The 19,775-nt window shown below is 36.5% G+C and overlaps 1 protein-coding gene across 1 annotated transcript in view; it reads right to left on the reverse strand.

Moving 5' to 3' along the window:
- Nucleotides 1–19,775, reverse strand: part of LOC145676737 (nose resistant to fluoxetine protein 6-like) — a 118,012-nt gene that overhangs the window by 47,907 nt on the left and 50,330 nt on the right. The window contains exons 4-6 of the mRNA XM_081747549.1: nt 16,181–16,407; nt 10,320–10,406; nt 2,393–2,560 (exon numbers count right to left, since the gene is read on the reverse strand). Coding sequence (XP_081603675.1) covers nt 2,393–2,560; nt 10,320–10,406; nt 16,181–16,407 — 482 coding nt within the window. The remainder of the gene's footprint in view (nt 1–2,392; nt 2,561–10,319; nt 10,407–16,180; nt 16,408–19,775) is intronic.

The following is a 19,775-nucleotide window of genomic DNA, read 5'->3' on the forward strand; positions in this document are numbered from 1 at the left end:
GGGTTTGCAACACATATGTGGATACACGGAACTGTGGGACGCTCCGTTCGTTGCGCCATCTCTTGTCCACCCGCACGAATTAATTCCTAGACCAAATACAATGAAAATGAAAATTACAATAACTGGTTAATAAAACTAATCGCTGTCTGCAACCACACTCTTTTACCATCGATTAGCCAACGATTGGATTTTGGAGTTGTCGAAAGAAATTTGAGACAATCACAAGTTGTACTAACCGATCATTTGAGAGGTCTTCCCTCTGAAGAAGCGATCGAGATCCTGTAAGAGGTGGTAATCAGTGGGATAAATATCGAGAGAATACGGCAAGTGAGGAATGCTTTCATACTGGGACTTGTAGAGAGCCTTCATTGTTTCTTCCGTGACATATGAGAAAGCAATTTAGTGCAACATGAGAACACTATGTTTGTTGATCATTGCTGGACGCTTGCAGACAAGTTTGCGATGCATTTTCCGGAGTTAAGCACTGTAATGATTCGCACTTAATGGTTTCGTCTTGACGGAGAAATACATGATGGGTCAAGACTATCATAGATCACCATATCAGCAACAACATCTTCTAGAGGTTTCTGAAACCGTCCTTGATTTTGCTCAAGATCCAACCACTATCCAGGCCATTTAGGAATGTCGTATCAGATCAATTTTCATCAAAGGGACAATCCGATGCAGGAAATTTTCTCGGCTATGTCTTACATCCAAAGAACTACACACCCACAGACGGCTATTTTTGTTAGCTCAGGTCACTTATGTGGTACCCATAACTCCAACTTTTTTCACCTTCCCAATTGCACGGAGCAGCCGAACAAGATATTGATATGGTGTATGTCTAACTCATCAGCAATGGTAGGAATACATTTCCAATGGTCTATTTCCACGGTGTTCCTTAGGAGCTTATCCGAACATGATGTTGATCGATGTCTACGGGACTCATTTTACAATGCTGTATTACGCGTACGCATTTGTCAAAAACAACGGCAGCAAATGGTGCCGTCATTCGCCTTTCTTGGCCCATATGCACTGTTAGGCCAGTCAATAAAGGATAATTTAGGGTCAAATAAGGAAAAAAAAAATGATGGAAAGCTGAAACAAATTGTATTTTCTTTATATAAGTGTCCGTAACAACATACTAATTTTGCACCACTCTACCACCCCGGATTTGGCCGCCATCTTGGAAAAATGGCGCCAAAAATTAGTTTTTTTTGTAAATATCTCGTATGGAAAGCATTTTAAAGCAAAACATGTTACTACAAAAATAATCTACATTAAATTCTCTACAAGAAATGTTCTCTTCATTTTTCTCTAGGATGCACCGTTTAGATGTTCTAGGCGTGGCAAATTACGCATTTTTCTTTCAGCATCGCTTTATAGCAGAACCTTAACGAAAATTTTCTGATACTGTTTTGTTTTAATGATCTTTCTTATACGTATAAAATATAAATTAATATATTTTTCATTCATTGCAGGTGTGACTAAGGATAAGTAATCAGGTCTATTAGATTATCTATGTTCAAGATGTCAGCTAAAAAATGTTTTATCTGTGAGAAACTTCTTGGTGATGGTGTTACATGTATATATATATTGTAATTTTTTATGTATTGATTAAAAGTACTAACGAACAAAGCTCATAAGCTTACTGTTTTTCTGATATATGCTGCCTAATATATGATTTATGTGATTTTAAGTGTAACTAAATGTACTTGTGCCATTTGGGTTTAGGTGAAATTTGCTAAAATTTGTATGTTATAATCTTCGAAATCTTGGTGAAAAGTCGTAATAAACGCGAAGTTGAAAAACTAATAGCTAAAATTCAGATAATGAAGTTTTCGGGATAGAAGCCATGATTGAGATTGGTGTACAAAGCTGCACTGGGATCTCAAGAAATTAAAATTCAAGGAAGCTTTTTATCTTACTCAGACCTTTTGGCAAAAGATTAAAAAACTTAGACTCACCACTACATGTCGGGACAAAGAGAATGCATTGCATTATATTTTTATATATGAGTCGTAGATCGTATATTAGGATTTTATTATTATTTTATTTGGCAAGTTGCATTATAGTAACAACAAGCGAAGTTCCATTTTGACTTAAGTTTATTTATTTTTAATTATTTAATATAATGCACGTTCACTGCAAGATGCTATTAGTAAGTTAGAATTAGCTTGCAGTAGATCCTGTTCTAAAATTTGGTGGCAGTGATAAACTGGTCTACACCGTTTCCCCAATATGTGTACCAATTTACATCCTTGATATTAAAGAAAATAATGTAACAGAAAGGAACATTTATTTAATTTATTATTTCTATTTAAGTTAACTAGCAAAATAGCAACCTATGTAATTATTCCAAAGAATAATGTATACTTTCTGAATGTCTTACCTGCAAATTTATATGACACAGAGCAAGTATGTCCTAACAAAATCCATAGCATACTAATGAAACGAAGCCCGTGCACTGGCGCAAGAGTATCTTCTCCAACTTCTGGGTGACAAATCTTCTTTAAGTTAGACCACGCAGAGAAATTTAACAGAAAGTTCACGAGTCCATCTAATAAGATAAACAATAGTTATTTTGGAATCATTAAAGAGAATAAAACTTCCATACATTTTTCAGTTTTATCATTATACTGTTACATACTCTAAAACTAATAAAGTATTAACCAGCGGTAAGGGAGATAGTTAAACAGTTATTTCCAAATAATAATCCTGAAACCTTGACTAGCAATACGAAGTGAAGTACAGGGTTACTCAAAAAAGAATGCTGCACCATTATTTATTCCGTACTGAAACGACATACAAAAGTAAAATTGGTTGGAAAGAAGAAAGGAATGTTGTAAGTATTATAGCCTGCTTTTGTAGTTTGCATAAAAGGCACTAGAAGCTCCAAATGTTGTGTAAACTGTTCTAATTGTGCACAATGCAAATTGCGAGTACAAAGGTATAGCGTGTGTATTGTGTGAAGGAATTTGAACGTACAGAGTCTGTCGTAACAACACAAACACATTTTTGTATAAAATTCGAGAAACAAGCACTGCATAGGAACTGCATTTCACGCTGGGAGTAAAAATTTGAATTCACATGATATTTATGCTCCGTGGAAAACTCTGACCAGAAATCGATGGAGACAGTGGATCAGATCCATACTGCATTTGAAAGGGTTCCAAGAAAATTGACAACCCGAGTTAGTAGACCTGAATGTGCCAAAGATTCTGTATACGTTTCCCTATTGCCACAGGACCTGGAAGATTTGATGCAATATACAGGATGTCCATAAAAAATACTATCATACCACTTTGAATACTGGCATTACGTCACTTTGGATAATCGTATTTAAATGAAATTGGTCACATTTGAAAGAAAAAACTTAAATATTTTTTTGTGCATGTCAACAATGGACAACAATATCAATAATAATGGACGAGATCAAACACAGAAAAAGTAAATTCACTCATGTTTACTTTGTGATTAGTCGACATGGGTTCATTGTTGGATATTTCGCAGGTACTTGCTGTTTCTGCTGGAGGTCACTTGGGAAGCTTTTATGTTTTTGTTCTGTTATGCCGTAATGTGCTAACGTAAATTTATTTCCTTTCATTGTATTGTGTTGTTATTCAAGAATAAGTTTTAAGGAGTTGTGGCAACCTCACAAGAACGAAGTTGTTGTGTTTTGGAATATTACAGCATATAAAGTCTGGTGCAGGCTCAGCGTGCTTTCATGCGAAGGTTTCAGCATCAGGCCTCTACACATCATGATTGTGTATATGTACCCCCATTGCCTCAAAACCTGCAAGAAGTGCAAGTTCGTATCAGTGCTGCAGTATCCAGTATCCAGTCCATTTCATCAGATATGTTGGAGCGTGTGTAGCATGAATGGGAATATCATCTTGATGTCTGCATCGCCACTCGTGGGGCCCACATTCAATGTCTATGAGGCACAGTAAAAAAAAAAATTGAGTTTTTCTTTCAAATGTGATCAATTTCATTTAAATACGATTATTTAAAGCGACATAATACCACTCTAAAGTATGATGGTATTTTTACGGATACGTTGTATTTGAAGCACAATGCAACACATAACCAAGGATACGTTTAGATTGGAACGAGTCTGGCAAGAACTTAATTATTATGTTGGACGTCTGCCATGCACATATTCAGAACTTGTAATTGTCAGCAGAACGTACCAACTACCATTCTTCTTTCCGACCAATGTTGCTTTTGTACGTCGTTTCAGACAATATAAGTAACACTGCATCGTTTTGCATCATTCTTCTTGTATAACCCTGTATGCCTAGAATAGGGTAAGAACAGGACTTTTGATACTTCGTATGTTTCAAGTCATCAGCGGAGCTCGCTATTTTAACACTTAACCCATTACTACATGCTAACATTAACATCACTACTTACACTATCATTACTTCTAGCTAAACATACTGTTCCAAACTAAATTAAAATATCACAAAACACTAATTATTGTAAGATGCCTACCTTATTATCCATATACTTTTAAGCTCGTTGCTGCTGAAAAAGAGTCCTATTTACAGAACCTTTTGTGTGAAGCAATTGACATACTATTTTCAAGTTTATCTGAACACAAATTTCAGCCATCACAAGTTCTTTTGACATTCTGTGTTTATCATCAAATACTACACTAAACACTCGTTCGATTGCATTTATTTATTTTGCCTGACTGGCATAGCGAGACACTTTTGATCAAGTTTGGTCCATCTGCTTTCTCGTTGCTAAAACATACCTCATAATTTACAACAGTTATAGTTATTCTTTTTAAAGTATTCTTGTTATAAATTTCAAGACAACTCATTGTACATTTTGTTTCCATCGAAATTAATAGGTTTTATCTCCACCTCTGTCAAACCATGCATAACAATGAAAAGAATTTACATATAGTCTCTTGTTACAATAAAAATATAATTCTTGGAAATAACTAAGAACAACTAAGTATAGCATAGAAGGGTACAAATGGAATATTATAGATAATTTAATATTTAAACATGCAGATTTAGTTTGATAGCTAATATAGAATGAATTTCAAACCTGAACACTTCAGAGGTGTGGCAAAACTATAAGTAATTTGTAATGTGTATTTGTTAAGATTAAGAAATAGCTGCATTTATGTGCTTGAAACTACTCATATAGTTGAAACCAGAAAAAAAATCCTCGGAGAAGTGAGGTTGATTTTTCTCAGAAAAAAATGGCATTTATTAAAGTACATAATAATTAAGTCATTATGCAGTAAATTTTCTGGGGGGATTCGATTCCAATATTTCACTGCTAAGTACGTGTTAGATGTAATAATACATATATTAACACTCACGGCCGGTTGCACAATGTTCGCTTAACTCCAGGTTGAGCGAAGCCGAACCTTTACGGAGCGGCAGAATTAAGCCGTAGTCTGCAGCAAAAGCAGTTTTCAAGTGTGGCTTTGTTAAGCAGGAGTTCCTATGGATCTGGCAATATTTCAACGAAACTTTTGACATTTCGATTTTCTTTTTTCAACGCTTGTGCCCTATGATTGGTTCAGAGAATGGTTTCTGATTGATGTTCCTGTGCTGTGGAAGTGAATTGTTAGCAAGAGATCTTGGATGAGTATGGATACTGAAAATAGGAAAAGAACTGCAAACTTTTCTCAGTCTGAAGTAGAACTGCTATCGGCTAATTGCGCGATGTTCGCTTAACTCCTGGGGCCTTATGCAGAGTCGTTCTAACACACGATTAGTGCCATACTAAAGAGCTCGACTAACAAATGTCTCCTGCAGTGGTCAGGTCTTTCGTATGACGCTAATCGTACGTCAAAACGACTCTGCACAAGACCCCTGGTGTCTAATCGTATTTTTCTTTCTTTCAAAACTTTCAACAGTATAAGTAAGGCGACATCTCTAACCCTACCCAGCATTCAAGTAGAATTTTCCAAACAACGAAGCATCGAATGTGCAAGAAAATCCCGCTTAAGAAGTTGAGCGGTAGTTCATCTGCCGCCTAGATTTAAGCGATTTTTTTTAGCTCCGCTTTGCATAAAGACAACATTGTGCAACGTAAAATTTACCGTAAGCTGAGCTTAAGCTCTTAAGCGGACATTGTGCAACTGGCCGTAATATATATTTTTATCTCTTCTTCTTTTGAAGGAGATAAATATTACAAATTTTCCGCTAGTAATTTACTTGTAAATTTATATAAAATAAATTTATTGTTTACACATTTATTTATTTTTAATTTTATTTATCACTATACAACAAAATCGTAAAATCGTAAAACTGTAAACCACGGAAAGATAAAATCAACCTCAGTCGTTGAAAATTAGTTCTACGCCTTATTCACAGACTAGAATATACAGACCGTAAACTCAGCGAAAAACTGGAAACTTGGCGACAGTAGCGCCTCTAACACGCGACGATGGAACTAACCAGTCGATCTGACGTCACCTACGTGGAAATTTCGAAATAACTATTACTCTTTCGGTCCTTTAGTAGCATTTGGGGAACAGCTTTTTTCTGTTGAACTGCTGGAACTTAGATATTTTCAATGTGAACTCTTTCAAAGAAAGAAAAATCTGTTAATATAAAAATAAAAAGTTGGAAAGGAACCTCCGGTCCAGAGACAGTACAAGAAAAGTTAACATTAGCTTAGCTGATCTTTCTGCACTACATCTAACACTGAGATACGAAACAGACGAAAACAATCTGCCGGTTACTATGACAACCCATGACGTCACGTTCCAAGACCGATGGCAGCGACATCCACACATGACGACACTGATCCCGCCCACCGAGAGATTGATTGGTTCTTTCGCTGTGCAGACGATCCAAACTGATTTCAATAGTGCATATAGAAAGTTGCTCATCTGTATTTATTCTAGTCTGTGGCCTTATTATGAGATTTATCTTGTGGGAGAAGTAGTGAAAGCATTAATTGCTCCTGAGAGTGATAGATTAATCTGCTATATAGATTTGCCAAGAACGAGTAAAGATTGATATTTGTAGGTAATTGGGGGAAAAATCGAGAACGAAAAGAAGGCATTACAATGGTGATATATTGGCGAATCTTTGGTGAACACCAAATATTTGCTAAGATACGGTAACTGACCAGTAATGGCAATGTAAGTCAAACGGTTGACAACAAAATAAATAGGCCTACACTATGTGGACAGATAGAACTGGAAACTTAGGCCGGATAAGCTCTTGAACGAAAGCCACACTTTTATCAAATAAACGAGACAAAAAGGGATTAATAGTAATTAGTTACGAGAATCATAACAAGATGATTTGGATAGAATTTGCATGTTCAGAACCTGGTTGTTTAGAGTTGATAGAAGTGTTGATCTCGTAAATATGGATAGTATGGAATCATTTGAAGAGAATAAGTTCAAATATATTGCTACAAAAAAAAAAAAAAAAAAAAAAAAAAAAAAAAGCTAACTGGATTGGTTGAGAAGAAGAGGTATCAGGAGGTAGTTTATTGGGTTGGAGGAACATAAGTGTCTTGGGAATTGTCCACATCGCTGGAAAGAATCTTGTGTAGAGTCTGAGTGCACAGAGTCAGTCAGAAGAGGATCAGAACAAGAGAGTTTGTAAAAAAAAAAGAAGAAGAAGAAGAAGAAGACGAATAAAAGAATCTGAGACATTTCCGTTTAATGACAGATATGGGAGTAAGGATTGTAAGCATATCAGTTGGAAATGAGTATTTGATGCTGACTGAGAACTGTTAAATGCAGTATTCAACTCTTCAAGAGACTGAGTGAAGGTGTAGCTTGTGTATTCTGATTCTGAAGATATTAAGAGGCTTTATCACTGCGAAATTAAAATGCCGCTAATTTTACAGTAATTATGTGATGTCTTCAAATAGATAAATGATAATCGAAATGTGGAACAAGAGCGTCCTAGGCAATATTATTTTGCACGAGTTACCGTTATCACGAGTCTCCTAGTAGCTTTCCGTTTGCAGCCACTTAGAAACACGAAAATAAATGTCTATTTTCTAAATGGCTGGAAATCGAAAGCAGATAAATGAATTGTGATAACGTTATCTGATGTAAAATAATATTGTTTAGTGAGCTCTTGTTCCACTTCTCGATTATCTTTTATCTGTTTGAAGATACCACATAATTACTGTAAAATTAGCAGTATTTTAATTTCGCCGTGATGGGGCCTTTTAAGGTACCTTGAAGCTACCTCGACCAAAGCATTCCTTATTTGAATGTATAGGTTGTTACTAATATGAGAATTGGATAGGTACATTTTTTAATACCTAATATATATATATTGCCTTGAAACTTTAACTAGTGGAGTGGGTCGTTTTTGCTGGAGCAGAGTTTCTAAACCCTTTCCAGTGTTGGGTCTTTAGAATATTAAACTTTATGAAGTGCAGAAGAATAAAGACAATTCCTACGTTAGTATGCATAGTTTTCATTTTCTCGTAAATCGCAAAGATAGTGCTCAATAGCGATTAAATCGTAATTTTGAAAATTCATTAAGTTCCTTTCTATACTTAGTTCTAACTTAAATACAAAAGCATCATATAGGGAAGAATGACAGGAGTTACTTAATGTATCATCCAAAATTTTAGAAAATGCATATCTTAATTACGTACGCTAAAACTTATTAATGTAGATGCAAGATCTCAGTTTGACATAAGAATTTAGTTACCTACTGAACATTCTCCCAGAAACCATCATTCGGCCGCTACCCATAGGTCGAGAATCGCTATGATAAATGATTATATGTTTTAAACCATTAGAGTTATTTATGTATAATAGGACGTGTAGTTCCTCCTAATAGGATTAAGTTCTTCAGGATCTGTGAGTATAGGATGAGTACTAAACCACACCAATAGATATGAAATGATTTCAGTTACGAAAATATGACAGAAATAGAATAGAATAGAATATTTTATTGTCATTGAGCTTTACAAGCAATAGACAACGTCCAAATGAGATATACATATAGATATATAGGTCTGTATAAAACAAAAGAGAAGAAAAAGTATTCATACTACACAAACAACCAGTTGCTGGTTAATAGTATAATAAATAGCCGGAATAACTCTGGAAATTACGACACAGTTTCTACACATTCACTAAACTCTTCAATCGAATAAAATGAATTTGCTATTAACCAATCATATAACTTTCTTTTATAAACCTTTAAGCAGCTGCTGTATGAAGGTTTGTAAGTTTATTAGACAACTCTGGTCCTAAAACTAAATAGTTATTTCTGATCTTCGATAATCTTGTAAAGGGTACATCAATTTTCTTACACCATCTAGTATTATATGTATGTATTTCGTCCCTAAGTGTCATATTAGCAAGGTTTTGTTCAATGTAAAGTAGCACTTGATAAATATATAGATTAACTACCGTCATTATTTTAAGCCTGATAAATAATGGTTTAGCGTTCCAACAATAATCCTGATAGCTTTCTTTTGCAACACTAGAACATCATGTGCTTGACTACTGTTACCTCAAAGCAAAATACCATGTCCAATCGATACCATACCATATCCAATTACACTAGGAAAAAAAAATGCAAAATATGAATTTCTATATACTCATGGGAAATTGCATCTTTTAGTTTTCTTAACAGAAAGAGCACTCGGGAGAGCTTGGTACATACATATTTTACATTTTCCCCAGGCTAGTTGGCTGTCTATACATAACTCATACCAAGAAATTTAACCTCATTTTCATTGTAGTTTTCTTTATCATTACAGTGATTTAGACTAAAGGTTACTTGTTTGTTTTGTCTCGGTTAAGGACAAAATCATTACTTTTAAACCATGTCGCTGATTCTGATAATGCGCCTTGACCTTTCATATATACTTCTTCAAACCTTGTATTTATATTAAGTAGGATAGTATCATCCGCGTATAGAATTGATGTGGCATTAGTATTTAAAGGTAAATCATTTATCATTATTAAAAATAGTACCGGACCCAGAACTGAACCCTGCGACCGAAAGATATCGAATGGCGCAGATAATTGCATCAATTTGACATTTGAGATTACTAAGAGTAAAATAACTCATTAGTTTCATACCCACGTAACTTCCAAATTTCTTATTATCCTCCCAGCCTACCATTCGGAACAAAATAATCCTGATGTGTTCCTCTTTCGACGTATACGTATATCTCTCTGTAACTACCATTTGCTGTTGTGTTCACTATACAAATAGTTGCTGTAGGTAGTCATTTTATTTTTATTTTTATTTCTTTAGTAGGCCTAACTTAATCTCAACTTCACAATACTGGATGTAAAATTGAAAATTATTGAATACTTAAATACACTAAAAATAACTTACTTTCCTCATCTGCATTTGTTTCTTCATGTTTTGTCTTCTCTGGATTGATTGATAACTCCACATGGTTTCCATTATATTCATTGTTAGCTGTACAACAATGAAAACAATAATTTAAATTAGTTATTTGATGATTTTAAGATGACAAAATCGTATAAACAGTATGAGAGTTGTGCGAAATTTTTAAATATTTATTTTTATAACAGTTTACTTGCACAAGTAATTATTTCATTATACTTAAATTATTACCTCAAAAATGTATAATAACAAAGATATAAAATAAGAACATGAAAACAAGTGTCCACAAAGGGATTTATAGGCCCTTCGCAGACTGCGCGACCTCGTGTGTCGAAGATGCGCGACAGGCTGTGTTGTCACGTCACTGATATTCGACACACACCCGCGATAAACAATGTAGTTTTATGTTGCAATTTCCACCAAACAGTCCATTAGCTTGGAACCGAAGTTTGGAAAATGTAAGAAAGAACAAAATGGCAACATTCAGTGTACTACCGATACGATTCTTCTCTTTCGATGGTATACCCATGAACCCACTATGGAATGCACAACATACTTTTTCCCATGCTGTCATCTTTTCAGTTCTGTTGTTATAGGAATCACTGCTGGAGTTCCGTATACTAGGTTGTGCCTGAATTTCTGCAATGAAAGTGTCTGTATCGAAAATTTCTGTTGAGTTCCTCTTTCAAAATGAGTATCTGGTTGTTGAAAAGATAAATTAAGGCGCTGTGATGCGTCTTCGACACACGAAGTCGCGTAGTATGCAAAGGTCTTAGTTTGTCGCAGGTAGCAGGTTCCCGCGACCACCTTCAACAATGTCACGCTTGCCGCGTAGTGTGCGAAGGTCCCGCGGTACATCCATTGTAGCAAATAGAAATTCATTACCCCGCGACAAGCCTGCGACAGAAAAAAATGTCGCTTGTCTTCGACACACAAAGTCACGTAATCTGTGAAGGCCCATACTGTTTTAAAGTTAATGGCAGAGAAGGGATCAAAGATAACCTGATCAAATTGTTATTATTTGGCGCTCTCATGACTATTGTGTGTATCCATTTATTTGTTTTCGTTTTTGTTTTGTTTTCAGTTCAGTTGCCAGTAGCGACAAGTAATTGACAACATGGCTGGGAACCTTTCCTTTGAGCAACGAAAGTGGGTTTGATGTGTTTTTGGAAATGTAAGAATATGAAAGAAGTGCAGAGACGACGGCAGGCAGAGCTTGGTACTGCACCACCATCACGTGTAACAACTACTTGTGTTTTCATTATTTTGACAGACCATCTTTTGTAAATACAGGAAGCAATAATAGAGTGCATAGAAAGAAAAGGGGATCTAATGAGCCTTTGGTTACATTAATCATTCTTACTGACTTTTAGTAATTTTTGACAACTCCATGATATTTAACATAAATGAAAGATTACAAAAGATCTTAAAGCTGTCGTTGCATTCAAAGTTCCTACACTTTCAGTTGTAATTCTTCTTCTGTGTAAAACATGGAATAAACACCATACCGCGAATGAAGTCCACGTAGGAGAGTACATAGTTCATTAAACTTAACACTAATGTTGCTAAAGTCTTAGATTAGTTCATTTAATACTGAGGGTAAGATTAAAGATAATTCTAATAACTAAATATCGAACTAATCCATCGACAATGTTTCGTGAGAGAGTGTATCTTTCAAGATTTCCAAGAAATAAGGACAGTGATTTAATATAAAGATGGTTGACAAGATGGGCTTTTACTTCCTTAGACGTAGTTGGCCACAGTTAGAGATTGAAATACTTCGAATAAAGATAGTTTTACCTCCTTAGATGTCGGTTGCCCTACTAATAGATTGAAATACTTCGAATAAAGATAGTTTTACCTCCTTAGATGTCGGTTGCCCTACTAATAGATTGAAAGACTTCGAATAAAGATAGTTTTACCTCCTTAGATGTCGGTTTCCCTACTAATAGATTGAAATACTTCGAATAAAGATAGTTTTACCTCCTTAGACGTCGGTTTCCCTACTAATAGATTGAAATACTTCGAATAAAGATAGTTTTACCTCCTTAGACGTCGGTTTCCCTACTAATAGATTGAAATACTTCGAATAAAGATAGTTTTACCTCCTTAGATGTCGGTTGCCCTACTAATAGATTGAAATACTTCGAATAAAGATAGTTTTACCTCCTTAGACGTCGACTTCACTAATAACAGCTTGAAAAACTTCAAATAAAGATAGTTTACCTCCTTAGATGTCGGTTGCCCTACTAATAGATTGAAATACTTCGAATAAAGATAGTTTTACCTCCTTAGATGTCGGTTGCCCTACTAATAGATTGAAATACTTCGAATAAAGATAGTTTTACCTCCTTAGACGTCGGTTGCCCTACTAATAGATTGAAATACTTCGAATAAAGATAGTTTTACCTCCTTAGACGTCGGTTGCCCTACTAATAGATTGAAATACTTCGAATAAAGATAGTTTTACCTCCTTAGACGTCGACTTCACTAATAACAGCTTGAAAAACTTCAAATAAAGATTGTTTTACCTCCTTAGACGCAATGACCATAGCTACAGATGGGGAGACTTCGAGCAATGGTAACTTTATTTCCTTAGATATTGATGACCAAAGTGATAGGTTGAGATTTGTAGTAATTATAGTTTTATTTTCTTAGTCGTTTGTGACTATAAGTATAAATTAACAGACATTGGATAACGATAGTTCTATCTTCTTAGACGTTGGTGATTATAATTACACATTAAGAGACTTTGAATAACGATAGTTTTACCTCTTTAGATGTCGGTGGCCATAGTTATAGATTGAAATACTTCGAGTAGGGATAATTTTAGTTTTATAGAAGTCGGTGGTCATAGTAACAGATTGAAAATATTCAAGTGATGATAGATTTACCTCCTTAAACGCCGGTGGTCATAGTAATAGATTGAGAACATTCAAGTGATGATAGTGTTACCTCCTTAGACATTGGTGACCATAGTAATATATCGGATAATAACTATAGTTTTTTCTCCTTGGACGCCGGTGACAGATTGAGAGACTTTGAGTAATGTTAACTTCACTTTCTTAGACGTCGATGGCCAAAGTAATAGGTTAAAAGACTTCTAGTAACGATAGTATTATCTCCATAGTCATTTGTGACTATAATTACACATTAAGAGACTTCGAATAACGATAGTTTTATCTACTTAGACGTTGGTGACTATAATTATACATTAAGAGACTTCAAGTAACGATAGTTTTACCTCTTCAGACGTCAGTGGCCATAGTTATAAATTGAAGTACTTCGAGTAGGGATAATTTTTCTTTTATAGACCTCAGTGCTCATAGTAATAGATTTGAAAATATTGAAGTAATGATGTTTTACCTTCTTAGGTGCCGTGGTCATAGTGGTCATAGTCATTGAAACACTTTGAGCAGCGATAATTTTACTTTCATACACGTGGATGGCCAGAGTAATAGGTTGAAATACTTCTAGTAACGATAGTTTTATCTCCATAATCGTTTGTGATTATAATTATACATTAAGAGACTTCGAGTAACTATAGTTTTACCTCTATCGATGGCCATAGTTGTAGATTGAAATACTTCGAGTAGTAATAATTTTACCTTCATAGACACCGGTGATCATAGTAATAGATTGAGGATATTCAAGTGATGATAGTGTTACTTGCTTAGATGTCAATGGCCATAACTTTAGATCGAGAGATTTCGAGTAATGAATAGATATCTTTTTACTTCCCTGACTGCTCTCGACTTTAGGCTTGGACTTCTTAAGTTTCGGCCAACTTATGTCCACTTGATCTAAGAATTACCACGGATATCTTTTGATCTATCTCTTCCAAGTTGTGGCAATTTGCTGGCAAATTATAATGATAACCCAGTTCTCATGAAAAAGGAATTAAAAAAAAACAAAGTTTTTGTTTTCAAGTTACTGAAATCTCTTAAATAATGAGGGAAGATTTACACACTGCTAAGTTAGGGAAAATTACTTTCAAAGTAAGGAAGAGCAAGAGACTGACTGTAAAGAAATTCTTATATACCAAACGCTAGGCAGAAAATTACCTGAAAATTAATATGAATGAAGAACTGTCAAAAAATATCCTGGTCCATATCAATATTGCAAAATTCTGCGGAAAGCAAACTGGTAGACAAATGATGGTACATTGGATTTGGACTTTCTCCCACAACCATTTTATTATAAAACTTCACTACAATATATTAGAGTACAACGCTTTAACAAAAATGGTCCGAAGATCAATAATGTTCCTTAATTCAATGATAGGTGGTTAGGAATGTCCAGGGCCCATTCGTAGTCAAGTGACAGGTCCGGAGAACATCATGGTCCAGTCGCAGCCAAGAGGTCGGTGAATGGTTTCTCTCAGAGCCCAGACGCAGTCAAGAGAGTGGGAGAAATTTCAGGACCCAGACGCAGCCAAGAAAAAAAGATTTAGCCTTCTTTTAGGGCCCAGACGCAGCCAGGAGTGTGATAAGACATCTTAGAGTCCAGATGCAGCCAAGATATCGTGGTAAGGAGCTTTCAGGACCCAGCAGGGCCCAGACACAGCCAAGAGAAGGACAGGAGTAATCAATCTGGCGAGACTGATACCGTCGAAGGTGTTGAGGCGTCTTTCATATCAAATCGTGGTTATCCTTGTGTGCGGTGATGTCGTAGTTGTGTTCGGGTCACATGTTGAATAATGGCATTCGTCGTTTGCTGGGTGGTTTTGTTATTGTTGAGCACATGTACAGTCATAATATAAAGATGGCATTAAAATATCCTGTAATTAATTTCCTCCGTGTAAATGAACAAGGTGAGCTGTGTGCATAACTTCCACGATATACAAATAAAAAGCACATATTGTGTTAATCAGAAAGGGCGTAGGAATGAATTCTTTAGGGAGGTGTGAGAAGAAGATAGTAGAACAATGATGTATTTGATTGGATTGCATTAGCATAGGGCAGGACCCAATGTCAAGGTTTTATTTCTGTGAAACATTCAAATTCCGTAAGATATAGAGTTACTTAGTGAATAAACAACCTCCATGTAGGTATAACTGGTCGTATTCCAATACCCTTCTTCGGAAGGGTTATCTGTGTTCTTTAGGCAAATTCAAACAAGCATATTATCGCAAGCCTTGCAATTACGGTCCGGATAAACTTCTGAAGCATTGGCCGTTTTAAGGGAGCGATCTCCCACAAAAACATGAGAAAAGGTAATTCTCAAAGTCTGTAGTAAGGATAGAAAAGAGGACTAGAAAAAGATCATTTTTGAGATGGGAACATGCTGGTCTTAAGAAGAACTAGAACAGTAATTTCCAACTGGCCAATGTATTACGTAGGAGTGTGGTTTTACAATGTGAGGAAAGCAGAGGGAAATACTATGAGGAAACGAGGGGAGTGGATGACATAGGAGAATAAGTTTTGCCAGTGCACGCTCAGTGACTGATCTATGAATAGTATACCTGTAAATTCATCGATTATGCTACGGATGTTCTTGTTTGCCTGTTAACACTGTCTTTTATCAACGCCAGGTTACTTGCCAGCTCATTTTACTCTCACTGAGAAGGCGAGAACCAAACTGTGACATCATAGAGAATTCAGTTGGAAATAATCACAGAAGGACCAGATCTGCCTTAAAATCTCATATCTTTTAAGTGGTACCGAGCAGTGTTCCAAACGCTAGCAACATTTAAAAGAAATATAAGATAAAATGCTTTAAATATTGTCCAGCCAATACATAGCTTAAATCAGTATCCAAGAATGAGAAAGTGCACAATGTCTATGAAGATATGGATTGGTGAATTTACTTTTGCTCCTAAAAGAAATAAATTGCTTCTTCCTTACCTTTAACAGAAAGTCCATTGAGTTTGGTTTGAAGAGCTCCTGATATGGTGTTGATTTTGAATTCGTTGTCATTCCCTTTCTTCAGATTGTTCCCAAGTTCGTAAGGATAATTACAACACTGGATGATGGCTGGTGTCACTCGATAACTGGTACTTCTTCTCATCAATCTCATCAGATCATAGAAAGTTCCCGCGAGGATCAGCGATCCCATAATCACACATACTATTCTGAAAATAGTATTACAGAGGTTATTAAACTGCTCAATACATTAGGGAATAAATAGAATCAATTGAATTCATTAAGTATGCATATCTAGAAGCAGGTCAGAGTGAACTGTCTTAATTAAGTCAGAAGGATATGCATTTGCTCCCTCATCCTTTGTCTAGATGCTTGTGTATACCTTTAGCTCAGAACTTCCCGAGTTCGATTTCCAGTTGGAGAGCATCGAACGAACTACAGTGGTTGAAATCCTACTTTAAACTGAACGTCCTGTCCCATATAGCCTCGCTGCTGATGAAGGAAGTAAACGCTAATGAACCAATTAATCTTGTGGTTTTTCTCTGGATCTTAACACTGAGCACCCTTGACTGTTCTTGTTTCGCCTATTCATTCACTTGCAATTTGTTATAAATGTTAGCTTTAACGTTACAACATGAAATCCAGAAATTGAGAATCAAATTGTAAAATTTCATGACCTAGTTATAGGTATCTACTAGCCAAAGTGTAATACAACTTGCTTATAAATGCATCTATATCAACGGAAACCTGATTTTAACTTTAATATTTCTACCATCTCGTGAATAGTTTAGTTTCATCTTTATGAAAGGGAATCAATGTACAGAGAAGGAAATGAAGCACTTTGCCGTACGATTCTGTTAAAAACTGGCTTCACCGAAGAGAAGAATTAGTATATTCCTTTCGGCAATCACTGCAATGCGCGAAGTGATGGTACAACTATTCAATACACCTGATCGAGCCACATTGCTTGAGAAAAATAGCATTGCTACCCAACTTGTATTTCAAAACAGTGCAATATCTAGAATGCGACAGCTCGGAAAACTATGCCTTTCAGCGTAAGACCTGATCCGTGCAGAAGGACACCTTAAGAGGCCTTCTCCCGGCGAAATTAAAATACCGCTAATTTTACAGTAATTATGTGATATCTTCAAATAGATAAAAGATAAGCGAAATGTGGAACAAGAGCACCCTAGAAAATATCATTTTACAAATGATACCGTTATCACGACTCACTGATCTGCTTTCGATTTAGAGCCATTTTGAAAATTGTCATTTATTTTCGCGTTTCTAAACGGCTGGAAACAGGAAGCCACTAGGTGACTTGTGTTAAGGGTACCTCACGCAAAATGATATTGTCTAGGGCGCTCTTGTTCCACATTTCAATTATCTTTTATCTATTTGAAGATATCACATAATTACTGTAAAATTAGCGGATTTTAATTTCGATGGGATGAAGCCTCTTAAACAAGTTTATGGCGCTGACCCTCTTTAATAAGCGATTGGTGATTTTGCTTGCTCCTTATCCTGCAACTCAGAACGATGCCTCCATTTCCAATTATATTTTCCAGAATAACCAGCTGCCTTTCATGGAAGCGAGCGATATACTGGTTGCGGACCGTGCCTTTTGAGATGCTAGGAAAAGTGCGTAGGCAAGTGACATCCATTTTGATATTACATAGACGAGGACCCCTGAAGATACCCAGCAGTCGACTGAGCAAGTCAACGAGTTAGGACGAGTCACCAAGGTTCAATTCGTCGTCGAACAGTTCATTGGCCAGCTGAAAGCAAGGTTTCGCTACTTTGCTTTCCCAGTTCAGAACGTATCGCTGATACACGACTTTCAGGCGCTCGAAATTGCTTGCACACTACCTAATAACTTTGTCCCGACGAACAACGAGAACCAAGACAATCCAGCTATGACCCAACGCCTATTGGATCGCATGAAAATGGAGAATAAGATAGGTCAGGTTGCGAATATCTTGACCCCAACTAATATAACACAGAGGAATACAATTGGTTACACGTCTATCTCAGTTGCCCATATTGCCACAACCTTCTATCGTCTCACTAAAAACGAGCTGCATGTCATTGTCTGTGGCTCCTATAAACTGGACAATGTGATCTCATACCTCTAGCATCCAATGCACGTACCCGCATCAACAACTCCATATTTTAGTAGGTAAATAGAAGTAATTCCAGTTTAGATCTCCGGGACCCCATTTCTGGGGCCCGGGTCCGATTTCTGACATCACTGCTGTGATTAGGGGATCTCGACTTTACTAACGCCACTACCCGTGTCCACCAATTTCATGTCTACCAAAACAGTTTCCTTACCGTAGGAGGATTTTAGTGGAATATTCTCCACGCTCTTTACAGAAATGTCGGGATTTCGATGGGTCCAAATTCCCAGGACCTCCCCTGCATACATCTCCTGTCCCCGTGTACTGTATGTGTAAAAACAAAATATACACTTTTAACTAATATATTGTACCTATTGTTATTTGTATTCTAATAATAACGTTCTAAAACTGACACATTTAGTCCTGGAGCCCTTCTATTTCAACTGTGCCCTTGCTGGCGCTGCTGTCGATATGTAATTTCCCGTACCTCCCTCGAAAGAGGAGGGACAAGTTGCTGCGGCTGAGATCTTTCAATTGTTGCTGCGGAAGCGTTGCCACAATAAATTATTTCACGAACATCGCTGTGGTCTGTCTTCTTAGCCACTCTTAGTAGCCTACGATCTTCACTCGCCAAGACCAAACGACTGAATGACAAATTAGCAACACGGTTGAGAAAGTTCAGTTCTTTTCCTTAAGCAACGGGAGCGTTCCATCCGCCAAAGGGTGACGGGGTTGGGGCCAAAGTATAATTCGCATATTTTCCGAGGGCACAGGTGGAATAGACAGGCTCTAAGAGTGACACACACATTCTTAACAGTGACACACATATTCGTAACAGTCAGACATGTACGCAGGAATTTATTTAATGGGCTCCGAAACGTTTTGAGGATGGTCTACATTCAAGGGCGCCGATTTCTCTGTAAATGGGGGGCATTCAGATGCAGAAGGTATATGTATGAAGATTTTAACACAAATTGCACTCAAATTATGCCAAATATTGTATACTCATAAACACAATAGGGGGGCACATGAGCTTTGGTGTTCCGGGCCCCCTCGGCTCCCCAGGATCGGCGCCATTGTCTAAATTCCATATGAGGGTAAATGATACGAAAATTTGTAAACATACCCTTAAAATTAGACTAAATTTACTAGTAAGTCAGGATGTCGGGGGAGGGGTCCGAACCCCCAGGACCCACCCCTGTGTACGACCCTGATAACATTAACACACACTACATGTAATATTTTCAATAAAATATAATATAACAGATATTTTTATATTTTTACACCTTACATTGTAGTCATTCGTTATTATTGCCAATAACTAAAATTTGCAGAAACCACAAAACAGCAATAACAAATTTGCAGAATCACATTATTCATAGTCCCGGGTTCGATCCCAGCCCCCACCAAGTGAACTTTGTGGTGGACAAACACCGCGTGCGTGGGTTTTCTCGGGG

This window comes from Thermobia domestica, unplaced genomic scaffold (assembly GCF_964235325.1).
Source record: "Thermobia domestica unplaced genomic scaffold, izTheDome1.hap1.1 HAP1_SCAFFOLD_318, whole genome shotgun sequence".
Taxonomy (NCBI): Eukaryota; Metazoa; Arthropoda; class Insecta; order Zygentoma; family Lepismatidae; genus Thermobia; species Thermobia domestica.